We start from the raw sequence: 11,691 nt of genomic DNA on the forward strand, positions 1-11,691 counted from the left end.
CCGCCCCGCAGACAAATCAGCGGCTGACGAATCGCGCTCTGATGCAAATACCTCGCCGGTGATTCAGCGCGACGGCCCGGGACGCGGGGAGGGGTCTCTCGAGGCCCCCTCCCCCTCCCCCGGACGCCCCCACGGCCCCGCGCTCGCTCCCGAGCGACGCAGGACTCGCCCTGGGGTGCTGGGGGCGAAGAGAGCGGACGGAAAATTTTGAGGTCGCGGCCCCTTTAAGTGATAATAAATAATAAAAGCAGGAGGGGGGGGGCGACGCGAGAGGCCCCGCCCCCGCTCTAGGGACGGTGGGCAAAGTGCGTGCCGGGGACGGAGCGTAGAGGGCGCGAAGGGCGCGGCCGGAGTGGGAGCGCCCGAGGTGGGAGGAGCTGAGCGCGAGCCTCGACCCGGGTGGGTAGCAGAACCTCGCGGGGTCTGAGTCCTCCGCTAACCGGTCCCGGAGGAGGGACCTTCCGGACCTGGAGTTTTCCCCCCGGCCCTTACGCTGCACCCGGCTGGGAGCCTCTGTTTGCTGCGCGGTAGAATGGGCGTGGTGAAGGATTAGAGACCAGGTTAAGGGTTGGAGGGACAGGGCACGAGGAAGGGCCCTTGGCTCCCAAGTGGGGACCGGCCAGGTGGGAAGGGGTTGGCCGCCTAGGGTGGGCGCCAGGCCCCGGGGAACCCCACCGCGAGCAGGCAGGCGAGGCAAGACCGCCCTCCCCACGTTGCCCTGCGTCGTCCCCTTGTTACCAGCCCGTGTCCACTGCGGGGTGCTCTTAAAATTGTCACCGCCTCATTACACAGCCGAGAACAACCCTGGGGAAGGGGTGGTGGGCGCAGGATCCAACAGAACCTGCTCCCTGCGGTGGCCTCTGGGGCCTTAGAGGGTGGGGGTGGCCAATCGGGAAAAGCAGGCTACCTGCACAGATGGGGGGGGCACCCCCTCCCCTACCCCAGGCGGATTCTATGCGGGGGGCGGGGCTTATAGCCCCCACTCTTTACCCTGGGAGACCACTTCGGTCTGCCCTTCCCCCAAGCCCTGTGACAGGCCTGAGGGGGGAAGTTGTCCCCTACCCCAGGCCGGAAATGTCTCTACCCACCCCCCTGTCTACACACACGCACACGTATGAGCACGCTTGCACACACACAAACACACACACAGAACTAGGGCCTGAGGTCCTAGGGTCCGGTTGGCCCACTGGGAGGTCAATACCTTTAGGCGATTAAACACCCACCTCAGCTGCTTACCTCCAGGGAAGAGCCCAATGTCTGCCCTGAGGTGGGGGCGTTTGCATGGCTCCCTGACCAGGTAAACTTGGAGGGTGAGGAGGGGAGAGCCGTGATCCTTAAAGGGCCAGGCCACTGAGACATAGCTGCCACCTCCAGAAAGCCTCCTCTGCCCCAAAGGTGAGCCCAGACAGACTAGAATCCACCCTCTTGCCCCACCTGGGCCACCTGCATTTGGAGGAGTGGAGGTGGGACACAAACTGTGCCTCAGTTTTCCCCTCTGTAAAATGGGTTCCAATTTGCTCCTTGCTCTTGGATGTGAGTTGAGGGTTAGTGAGACTGGAATCTGCTCCAAGGGATATGGGCAGGGATTGTGGAAGGGGACAGTCTGTTCACTCTGCCACCACCCCACAGGCTGGGGCCCAGGAGCAAGGTCTCCATGGACATCACAGCTGCCTTGGTGGGGGGTGGTGTGGGTGGTCCTATTTTTAGCCCAGTGAGGGAGCTGGGAATTTAAACCCAGACTGGTTGGCTCCAGACCGATCCTGGGATGCCTGGGGCTGATGGAGCAGTGCCCCCCACTCCTCGGCCCAGCTGTACTCTGGCTGGGTGTGTAGCTGCCCTCTCTGGTGGTAAGCCAGCCCAGCGAGCCTAGCCCCCCCCGCAACCCCAACCCCCAAGTCCAGTGTCCAGTGTCGGCCAGATTCACGGAGCAGCCACCTCAGCTTCACGACCACAGCCTGGGACCCTCCTCGAACACCCAGGCCACTGCCCACCTCCCACCCTGCTCACACCCCTCATGCCTGCCCACCTCAGGCCTTTGCACTGGCTGGCCCCACTACCTGAAGCCCCCACAGCCCCCATGGCCAGCCCCTTCAGATTCAAACTCTAGCATCTCACCTCCTCAGAAGAGACCCCTCCCCATGGTGTAAGCCCCAGGACTAAGCCTGGTACTTAGCAGGTGCTTAAAAGTTTTGGCTGAATGAATGAAATTATACCTGCTGTGATGGGGCATGGGGGTAGCTGACCCTTACCCGGGGTGACTCTGATTTCAGGGAAGAAGGAATTAATCCCTAACAAGACCCCTGGCCTCGCCCCCGGGCCCCATCATCTGTTCAGAGCGGCCCTTTGACGCCCAAAGGGCTTTATCTGACCCCTTTCCGGAAACCGATCACCAACACTTTCATCCTGGCTGGCCTTCTGGTCAGGAAGCTCACTCTGCCAAAACCCACTCAGCGCCCAGGGCTGGAGTGTGGGCTGGGAATCCTCCACTAGCAAGAATTCTAGCACCAGGCTGACCCTGCCACAGCCGCCCAGGCTGGGGTGGGAGTTGAGGGGGACAACCCTCCTGTCAAAGCCAACTAGAGGGTGCTGTGTGCCCGGCGGCATGAGCCCCAAACCCACGCAGAGCAAACCCAATACGGCTGTTGGGTCCACCCCCACCCAGGATGACCCTGTAGGGCAGAGGACAGCTGTCCCTGTGGATTTCTGAGACTGGCAATCCCCACAAGGCAGACAGCCTCCTCCTTCTCCCTCACACTGCCAACCCTTCATTTCGCAGGGGAGCTCAACGTCACGGAGCCCCTAGGGTTCCCTGCCCCCCCCACCCCAACGAGATGGTTTAACTTGTCTCAGAAGAACAGGAATGTAGCAATGACTGAACCCCAACCAAATCCACCAGGCCCTCTCGTCCACTAGCACATGCAGGTACCCGGAAGGGGGGGATCTCCACCTGTGAAGACTACAGTCTCATCTTTCTCCCTGGGAGCAGCCTGGGGGGGAGTTGAATCCTCAACCTTGCAGCTTACAAAGTGCTTGTGGAGGAATTCAGTTACCTTTCCATTCCATTTCCCCACCAGCTTTTTGAGCCCTTGCCTCCGCAGCCCAGCCCAGCGTGGATCATATCTGTCTCTGAACTGAACTACTCCTGGCAGCGGGTCCAGGTGGGCTTGTAGCCACCCTTGGGGACAGAGCAGCACTGTGTGCTCAGGGAGATCTGGGCTGTCATCTTCACAGCATGAGCCAGCCTCCTCTTTCTCCTCCAGAGCCTCCTCCCCTTTCTCCTATGGAGCCGCTGGTGGGTTTGAACTGCACCTAATCCAGTGCCCCTCCCGAGTCTACCGTTGTGTTATTGTGCCAGTGAGTCAGTTCAGGCCCATACAACTCATAGCACAACAGAACTAAATCCTGCCCTGTCCTTACAATTGTTCCTAAACCTGAGCCCATCCATGTAGCCACTCTGTAGACCCAGCCTCCTGAGGGTCTGCCTTTTTTGTTGCTGCCCCCCTAATTTACCAAGGATGCCGTCTTTCTCCAGGCACTGGCCTCTCCAGACAGTGTCCAAAGCATGTGAGATGAAGTCTTGCCATCCCTGCCTCTAAAGAGCCCTCTGGCCACACTTCTACCAAGACTTATTGGTCTGTCCTTTTAGCGGTCCATGGTACTTTCAATATTCTTCACCACCACATTCAAATGCATCCATTATTCTTAGGTCTTTCTTATTGAGTGTCCAACGTCCACATGCTATGAGGCAATGGAGAATACCGTGGCTTGGGTCAGGCCCTCAAGGTAATGTTAAAAAGCTCTTGTGCAGCAGATTTGCCTAATGCAACCTGTCTTTTGATCATGACTGCTGCTTCCAGGAGCTCTGATTTATTCTGGATCCTTGGCAAGTTGAACCTTTTCTACCTTTGCCACCATGCAGTATTTCCTCAGGGAGGAAGAGGGCCGCTAGGTGCCCGGGGCATGATAAAGCCATGTGGAAGTTTCCACTCGCAGGCAAGGTTCAGGTTTGAATGAAAATGCGTGGGAACCCTGGATGCCGGAGACTCCAGGAAGGAGGAAACTTCCGCGGGTGGCGCGCCCCACCTGCCGGACACCTGTGGGGCTGCTGCCGGGTGGGCGGAGTCGCGGCTCCCGGTAGAGGCCGCCAGGTGGCGCCGGTCTCCTGCAAACGAGAGGCGACGGTCCGCATCTCACCTGGGCCAGGAAGACCCACAAAGCCATGTTCCCCTCTGTAGCTTCTCTGGGTCCCAAGATGAAGTGGCAAGGAGCGGTGACATTTTAGCTTCAGCTAACGTGATGGGCTATGTTAGCATTGAGCTGCTAACTGTAAGGTCAGCAGTTCAAACCCACCAGCCACTCCTCTGGAGAAAGAGGAGGCTGTCTGCTCCTGTCAAGAGCCACAGCCCAGGAAACCCATGGGGTCGGTTATGCCCCATCTTTTACAGGGCCGGTGTGACTCGAATAGACGCCATGGAAGTGAGTTTTGGGTTTTGTTGATGCTGCTGAAAGCCTCACCTTTCTCCCACAGAGCAGCTGATGGTTTCAAACTGCTGGCCTTGAGGTTAGCAGCCCTGCTATGCCATAACCTGCCATGCATGCCACCAGGACTCCTGAGGTAAGCACCACTTGGGAGCACCACAGGTAGAGCAGCGGGCTGCACGTTGAGCTGCTAACTGCAAAGTCCGAGGTTCGAACCTACCAGCTGCCCCAGAGGAAAAAGGTGTGGCAGTCTGCTTCCGTGAAGATGCCCAGGGACCAGCTCTCCTCGGCCCTAGGGGGTCTTTGCTGTGAGTGGGCGGGACTCCAGGGCAGTGGGCTTGTCTGTGGGAACATTGCTGTTGGTTGTCATGGAGACAGTCACCTACTTGTGTGTGCAGAATCAGCTACTTCTCAGGGGTCCCACTCCTGGGTCTGAAGGGAAGTGAGCTGGGACGGATTCGAACTGTCAACCTTCTGGGCAGTGGGTGAGCACTGGCTATGCTCACACACCCAGGGCCTCTGGCTCAGACCAGACGAGAGTCTGCTAATCACGAGTGTCCCACGTGTGTCTCAGGCCTGGAGCTGGCTGGGCACCTGCATGTCCACTTGCTGTCCGCTTGCACTGGTTAGAAGTGGGGCGGCTCCCTGCAAGGTCAGTTGTTCGAAATCACCAGCCACTCCACACAGGACAAAGACAAGTTTCTGCTCCCAGAAAGAGTGGTGGTCTCAGAAACCCTTTGGGGGCGGTTCTAGCCTGCCCTACGGGGTCACCATGAGTTGGAACCCGCCCGAGGGCAGTGAGGGTTTGGTCTGGTCTTTTACTGCAGTTGTTGTGCAAGAGTGTCCCAAACTGGGCAGGTTATTTGCCCCCACCCGTCCTGCCTCCTCCCCCAGAGCCTGGATCTCAGGGTCCCTCCCCACTCAGACCCCACCCCACACCCCAGCCCTTCTCCCAGCGTGGCTGTCTGTTCTCTGCCTAGACCTGGAACAGCTGGAAGCACAGTGTACCCCTCACTAGACATGTTGCTTCCCAAACACCACCACCCCGGCCCCCACCACAATTTGCTGGCTTGTCTCCCTCGTATCTGAGCCCACACACCATAGACAGCGTGTGATAGGCCTGTGTGTATGATGTCCCCAAGGAGCAATAATGACAGGATTCATAAAGATACCGAGAATAAAAGGCCATAGCAGGGAAAACTTAATTAAAAAACAAAACAAAAAAACGCTGAGGTCCTTGACTGGTGCCAAAGCCGGCTTCCGATGGATGAGGGACCCCGTGGCAGGTCCCCCCCCTCCTTAGCGCCCTAAGGAGGGGCTCCTTTGGTGCCTGGGACAGGACCCAGCCTCTCCCACCTCCCCCACTCTGAGCTTCTGCAGCCACACGGAGCCGTTCTCCCTGTGTGTTATTAAGCCTGTGTGTACCAAGAAATCCTGCTGCTGCCACAGCGCCTCATCTCTCGTAATCGCCTGGAGCTTGGCTACACGGCTCCCAGCAATTTAGTCTACTCAGCCCATGGCGTGCTGCTCGGAGGCGGCGGGGACCCAGGCCTAGCAGACCCAGCCCAGAGTGACCTCAGCGTCTCGGTTGTGACTGCCTGATCCAGCTGCAGGGGCTTCCAAGAGGGCTTCCTGGAGGTGAGGGCGGCTGAGCTGAGAGAAGGTGCTCTCAGCACAAAAGCAGAACCTGAGATGCTGAGCAATGAAGGAAGCCCCCCACCCCCACCCCCGGGGCTGGAGTTGGGGGATCAGGGATGGGGAGGCAGGGTAGGATCTGCAGGCAGAGAGGGGAAAGGTCACTCTCCCTTCCACCCACTTCTGGGAGACACAGAACTGCCCCTGTGGGTTCCCGAGACTGTCAGTCTTCATGGGCGCACACAACCTCATCTTTCTCTCTCAGAGCAGCCGGTGGGTTCAAACTGCTGACCTTGAGGTTAGCAGCCCAACACACAAAACCACTAGGCCACCAGGGCACCTCTTGCTATCTCAATGCTGACTCAGAGCAACTAGAGGACAGGGCAGACCTGCCCCTGTGGGTGTGTGAAGCTGTAACTCTCGGGGAGTAGAAAGCTCTGTCTTTCATCAAACTGCTCACCTTGCGCAGCCCAGAGTGAAATGGAGGGCAGGTTACTGCCAAAGCCTGCTTCGGAGGTTGCTAACCCTTTAAGCTTGGAACCCAGCCGGCTCACCAAGGTGACTGATTGATTAGCTCAACGGCAGCGTGGTTTCTTTAAGGCCTAATAGCAGGCGTGAGTAGTGGGCTTGGCTGACCACCGCCTTCCCCACCGTCACCCCAGACCAAGGCTGAGAAGATGGGAGGCAACAAGGACATTAGACGGATGGTGGCCGGAGCTCCAGGTTGGGTGTGGTGAGGGCGGTCACTCTGTATGACAAGTAAAGCCAGAGACGCTGAACCGGGCGAGCACCTCATCTCCCGGGAGCATTTCCACCCGGGCGGCAATGGACTAGCCTGCACCCTGGCTCTGCCTCCAGGTCCCACACTGGCCTGTCATCTCAGCAGATGGGGGTGGGGGGGTGGGAAGAAGGGCATGTTTTAAGGTCTTACAGGTGGCTTAAATAAATGAATAAACCCACTGCCACGGAGCCGATTCCAGCTCACATCTACCCTGTGTTTCTGAGGCTCTAAAGCTTTACAGTGGCTGGTGGGTTTGAACCGCCCACTGCCCACCTCGCCCACAGCTTCACAGGGATAGACTCGTCACCTCCCTGCAGCAAGGGCAAGGCTGGTCCCAGGCTTGCTGCACCTCATGTGCAGCCCCCATCCATCCATCCATCCATCCACCCACCCACCCATCCATCCATCCATCCATCCATCCATCCATCCATCCATCCATCCATCACTGCATGTGCCTGTGTGTTGAGGTGTGTGTCTGCGTGCACGTGCGTGTGTTGCGTCGCTGTGATGCTAAGCGGTTCGGTGCCTGGCAAAGGAGGCATTGGAAACTCTGTGAGCCGCGTGGTCTGGATGGACGGAGACCTGGGGAGGGCGCGAGTGCGCCTGGTGCCGGGTCCACCAGAGTGAAGCCTGACTATGCGGGCAGCTGACAGGACAACCACAATGCCTCCTCGTGGAGGTGAGCGGCTCCCCCAGAGCAGCCGAGTCTGAGGCCTGGGGTGGGGGGTGGGGGGTGCGTGGAGTTGTCCCCACCTTCCTTAGGTCCTGCCCACTCCGCCCATTACCCCAGGAGGCTTGGGACGGTTCTAATGAGCAGTGATGTTTTGGAGCTCCGGCCTTGAGAGCCCCCCCAGGCCTTAAGAGCCCCCCCCACCTCCTGCCGTGCTTGGAATAATGGAATGAGTGACAATGGAGTTCCCCAGTCTGTCACACTGTGAGGACGCTCAGGTGCGTGTCCAACAGCTGAGAGCAGGGCTTCTCGGGCAGCCTAGTCCCGGGCAGTGGAGGGAGGGCAGCAAGTAATTATGGACTGAATTGTGTCCCTCTTCCAAAAATGTGTGTCAACTTGGCTGGGCCACCTTTCCGATAACATGTAATTATCCTCTATTCTGAAACTTGAGGTAATTACCCCATGTCCCAAGAATCTTAACCTTTGTGAGCGTGATGACGCACCATGCCATTTGCACGGCTGGGCTGTGTCGTCTTCAGTCAATCCATTCTGAGATAGGAAAGAGATTAGACATGTCAGCAGAGAGGAGGGACCGCAGTAGCACAGAGAAAGAAGAGCTAGCCGGGAGCATCTTTTGGATCTGGGCTCCCTGTGCTGAGAACCTCCTAAACCCAAGGAACGGTTGACACCAAAACACATTGAGGTCTCCGCAGGATGGGGTGCCAGGCCCACAGAAGTTGAAGGACGCCAAAGACCTCCTGGAGCCCACAGAGAAAGCAAGCTTTCTCTAGCAGTCCACACCTTGAATGTGGACTTCCAGCCGAGAGACAATGCTGTTGTTTGCTGAAGCTGCCCCCTTGTGGCATTTCTTTTAGAGCAGTCCTGGAGCTTTTGCGCAGACACCCAGGAAACAAGAACTGCCCTGCTGAGCCCTGCCAGGCTCTAGAACCATAAAAGATAATAAACAGATGTCCCATGGTTCTTGGCTTTAGGGTGGTTGGTTATGTAACCAACACTCCTGCTCCTCATGGCCAGTGTGGTCAACAGAAAATTTACCCGAAACCCTGATTTGCCCAGAACCCCCACCTCTAGCCCCCCACCCCCACCAAGACTGCAGACCCTCTCCAGATAGAAATAATAACTTGTCTCACTAACTTTTCCCATTATGAGTAAGGTATTTTCTCTGAAGCAAGACAGGCGCCTGACAGTCTCACATCAAACCACAGGCGGCAGGGCATGCGAACACTTCTTAGGATGTTTTCTGGAAAGATCCAGAAGGTGCGAGGGGAAATCATCTTCGGTATAAGAACATACGGAACTGGTCATTCACAGCAAACAGCACGAGTAAACATTCTGTTTAATGTGCCAAACTGGAGAAAAGGGCGAAACATTTCCACTACGACCATGTGTAACAACAATAAACCGATTAACAAGGGGAGGCCCTGTTCAGGCAGCCCGGACCTCTGGCAGTCGGCTCAGAGAGGGCCTGTATCTTGCCTCAGGACACACAGCCCACTGCTGCTCAGCCTTGGCGTCCTGATGGGGGCCGGGTGGGCCGCCAGGCTGTGCAGCTCGGCGTGGGGGGCGGCGAGGTCTGAGGGCCCGGCCCGGCAGGGGCGCCGGGAGCGGCGGTGGGCGCAGGGGCACACTCTGCGGAAGGCCTGTCGGAAGTGGGAGCCCAGGAAGGCGTAGAGCAGTGGGTTCAGTGCCGAGTTGCTGTAGGACATGCAGTGAGCCCAGATCTTGAGCGCGTAGGCGGCGTAGCTGCGCGGGTGCCAGGCACCCGCAGGGCCCAGCGCCTGCAGCACCAGGAAGAGTTGAATGGGGCCCCAGCAGGCTGCGAACAGCAGGACCACCGCGGCCACCAACCGGGATACCTTGGCTCGCACTGCGCCCGTGCGCTCTGCCAGCAGCTGCCCCTAGGGGTGAGGGGTTGGGGGTGGGAGGGAGAAGGAGGTTGAATGGGGGATTTCGCCTCCCCTAGGGCCCTCCCCGTGCCACACCCCTCCACCCACTGCGCCTCCTCCCCGCCGCCCCAGTCTGGCCACCCGGGCGCACCTGCAGGGCGCCGGCTGCAGGCGCAGGGCTCACGGCGGCCCGGCCCAGGTGGCGCAGCATGGCGCCGTAGCAGGCGCACGTGGCGAGCAGCGGCAGCACGTAGAGCGCCAGCAAGTTGTAGAGCGCGAAGGCGCGCTCCAGGGCGCGGCTGGGGAAGGCCTCGCTGCAGTAGGTGCGTGGCCCTGGCGAGAGGCGGTGCAGGGCCAGCACTGGTGCTGACACCGCTGCCGAGCCTGCGGGTAGCCAGGCTCAGCCTCCGCCCTCAGAGGCTTAGGCGCCGACACTGGGTGCCCGCTCCGGGCTGGTGCTCCGCGCGCGCGCGCGCGCAAGGGCGATCGCGGCTCATTTCCCAGTAGCGCAGTCGAGGCCAGGGGAAGGGCGGCTAGGGCCCACCCGGATATGACCCCCCGGCCGCCCGGGCCCCGCGCCGCACTCACCCACCCAGATGCTGAGACTGATTGCCAGCGCCAGGCGGGGCGTGCGCCGGTGCAGGGCGCGCAGCGGGAACACAGTCACGTACCAGCGGTCCACGCTCATGGCTGTCAGCGTGGCGCACGTGGCCTGCACCGAGACCTGCGCGGGGTGGGAGCCGGGCGTGTGGCGCGCTGTCTGACCAGGGCCCACCCCAGCCCGCGCCCCTCTCAGCCGGTTCCCGCAAGTCTGACTACAGGAGTACTAGAGAGACAGTCCCGGGAGGGGCACCCCGGCACCACAGGCTCAGGGAGCTGCAGGGGGGCTGGGGAGGCTAAGGGGTCTGAGGTTGGGCTGAGATCCTGAGACAGAAAGCGGAGGAAGGCAATCCTGGGGCCGCTGGACTCCACTGGCAGGAGCGGCCTGGCCGGCACAGGGGTCTTACTCCTCCTTGCGGCCCAGGCCCCGCCACGCCACGCCCTTGTATCATGGCTCCGCCCAGGCCCTACTCAGACCCCTGTCTTCTCTGCAGCCTCATCCAAGCCAGCTGCCATGGACCAGCCCCTAGCCTCCTGGCCACGCCCATACAAGTCAGGTCCCGCCCCAACCCTGCGTTCCCCGTAACCCCGCCCCTGTGACCTGTTCCCCCCCCCTTCCCGTCCTGGCCTGCCCCACCCAACCCTCACCCCCAAGTCCCATGTGGGCCCGCTCTACACTCGCCAGGTCCCAAACGACCAGACCTCCCGCAGTTCTTCACACCCCAGTCCCACAGCCCCTTCTCGTCATGGCCCCCCCTGTTGTCGTGGCCCCGCCCCTCTCGGTCCTACCTGCACCCACCCTGGCTTTGCCCAGGCCCCTGTGTTCTCCCAAGCCCAGCCCCAGGGACAGGCCTGCCCCCTTCCATCCTGGCCCCTCCTCCCGCATCCTCACCCCGCCCATCCCGGCCCCGCCCACTCCCGCAGGTCCCGCCCCACGAGGCCCAGCCTCGCCTGCGCACCTGCTGGATGTAGTTGACGAACTTGCACATGAAGTCGCCCAGCACCCAGGCGGGCAGCGGGTACAGCAGGGCCGTGAAGGGTACGCAGCAGAGCAGGAAGGTCAGGTCCGTGACGGCCAGGTTGGCTGCAGGCGAGCCGCATGAGGGCCCTGGGCCCCCCAAACCTCCCCACGCCCAGCAGCCCTGGTCCCCAACCCGCAGAACCTCCGTTTTCTTATCTGCAATATGTGGGCACAGTGGCAGGCCCACAGCCACCACACTGACTCCAGGCCACTGGCGGGCGTTGCAAACTGGGCCCCGCGGGCCGCGTCAGCCTCCCCCCGCCCCCCGGCGCCAGTATTGGCTGTCGAACCCGTCCCGGGCGGCGGGCACGAACTCTCCGGCCACATCCTGAGCCCCCAGGTAGCCAGCCCGGCCCGAGGGTCGGCCGCCCGAAGAAGTTGGAGACCTGACCCTCCCTCCGGAGGGCAGAGGGGGGCCCCCCGGGACGCGGGGCGCTCACCGATGTAGAAGTTGGTGACGGTCCGCATCTGCTTGTCGCGGCAGACGACATAGATGACCAGCGAGTTCCCAGCCAGGCCGAGCAGCATCAGCGCGGCGAAGAAGAGCGGCACCAGCCAGGCGTCCACCGTGCGCGGCGCCGGGGCCGGCCCGTCCGAA

At 60.6% G+C, this 11,691-nt stretch overlaps 2 protein-coding genes across 2 annotated transcripts in view; both read right to left on the reverse strand.

Moving 5' to 3' along the window:
• ARID3A (AT-rich interaction domain 3A) overlaps positions 1–8,860 on the reverse strand; it is a 45,030-nt gene extending 36,170 nt beyond the window's left edge. Inside the window, exons 1-4 of the mRNA XM_004716997.1 lie at positions 8,772–8,860; positions 4,084–4,162; positions 314–520; positions 52–178 (exon numbers count right to left, since the gene is read on the reverse strand). Of these exons, the coding sequence (XP_004717054.1) occupies positions 52–178; positions 314–520; positions 4,084–4,162; positions 8,772–8,860 (502 nt within the window). The remainder of the gene's footprint in view (positions 1–51; positions 179–313; positions 521–4,083; positions 4,163–8,771) is intronic.
• A 113-nt stretch (positions 8,861–8,973) lies between these two features.
• Positions 8,974–11,690, reverse strand: KISS1R (KISS1 receptor; the record flags this gene model as incomplete). Its single annotated transcript, XM_004716998.3, has 5 exons — positions 8,974–9,484; positions 9,624–9,856; positions 10,061–10,196; positions 11,032–11,156; positions 11,534–11,690. Coding segments are annotated over 5 exons (1,095 nt in total), but the record flags the coding sequence as incomplete, so codon positions are not given.
• Position 11,691: the final 1 nt, after the last annotated feature.

The sequence above is a fragment of the Echinops telfairi genome, unplaced genomic scaffold, assembly GCF_000313985.2.
Source record: "Echinops telfairi isolate 266 unplaced genomic scaffold, ASM31398v2 ScPeMD7_7459;HRSCAF=8497, whole genome shotgun sequence".
NCBI lineage: Eukaryota > Metazoa > Chordata > Mammalia > Afrosoricida > Tenrecidae > Echinops > Echinops telfairi.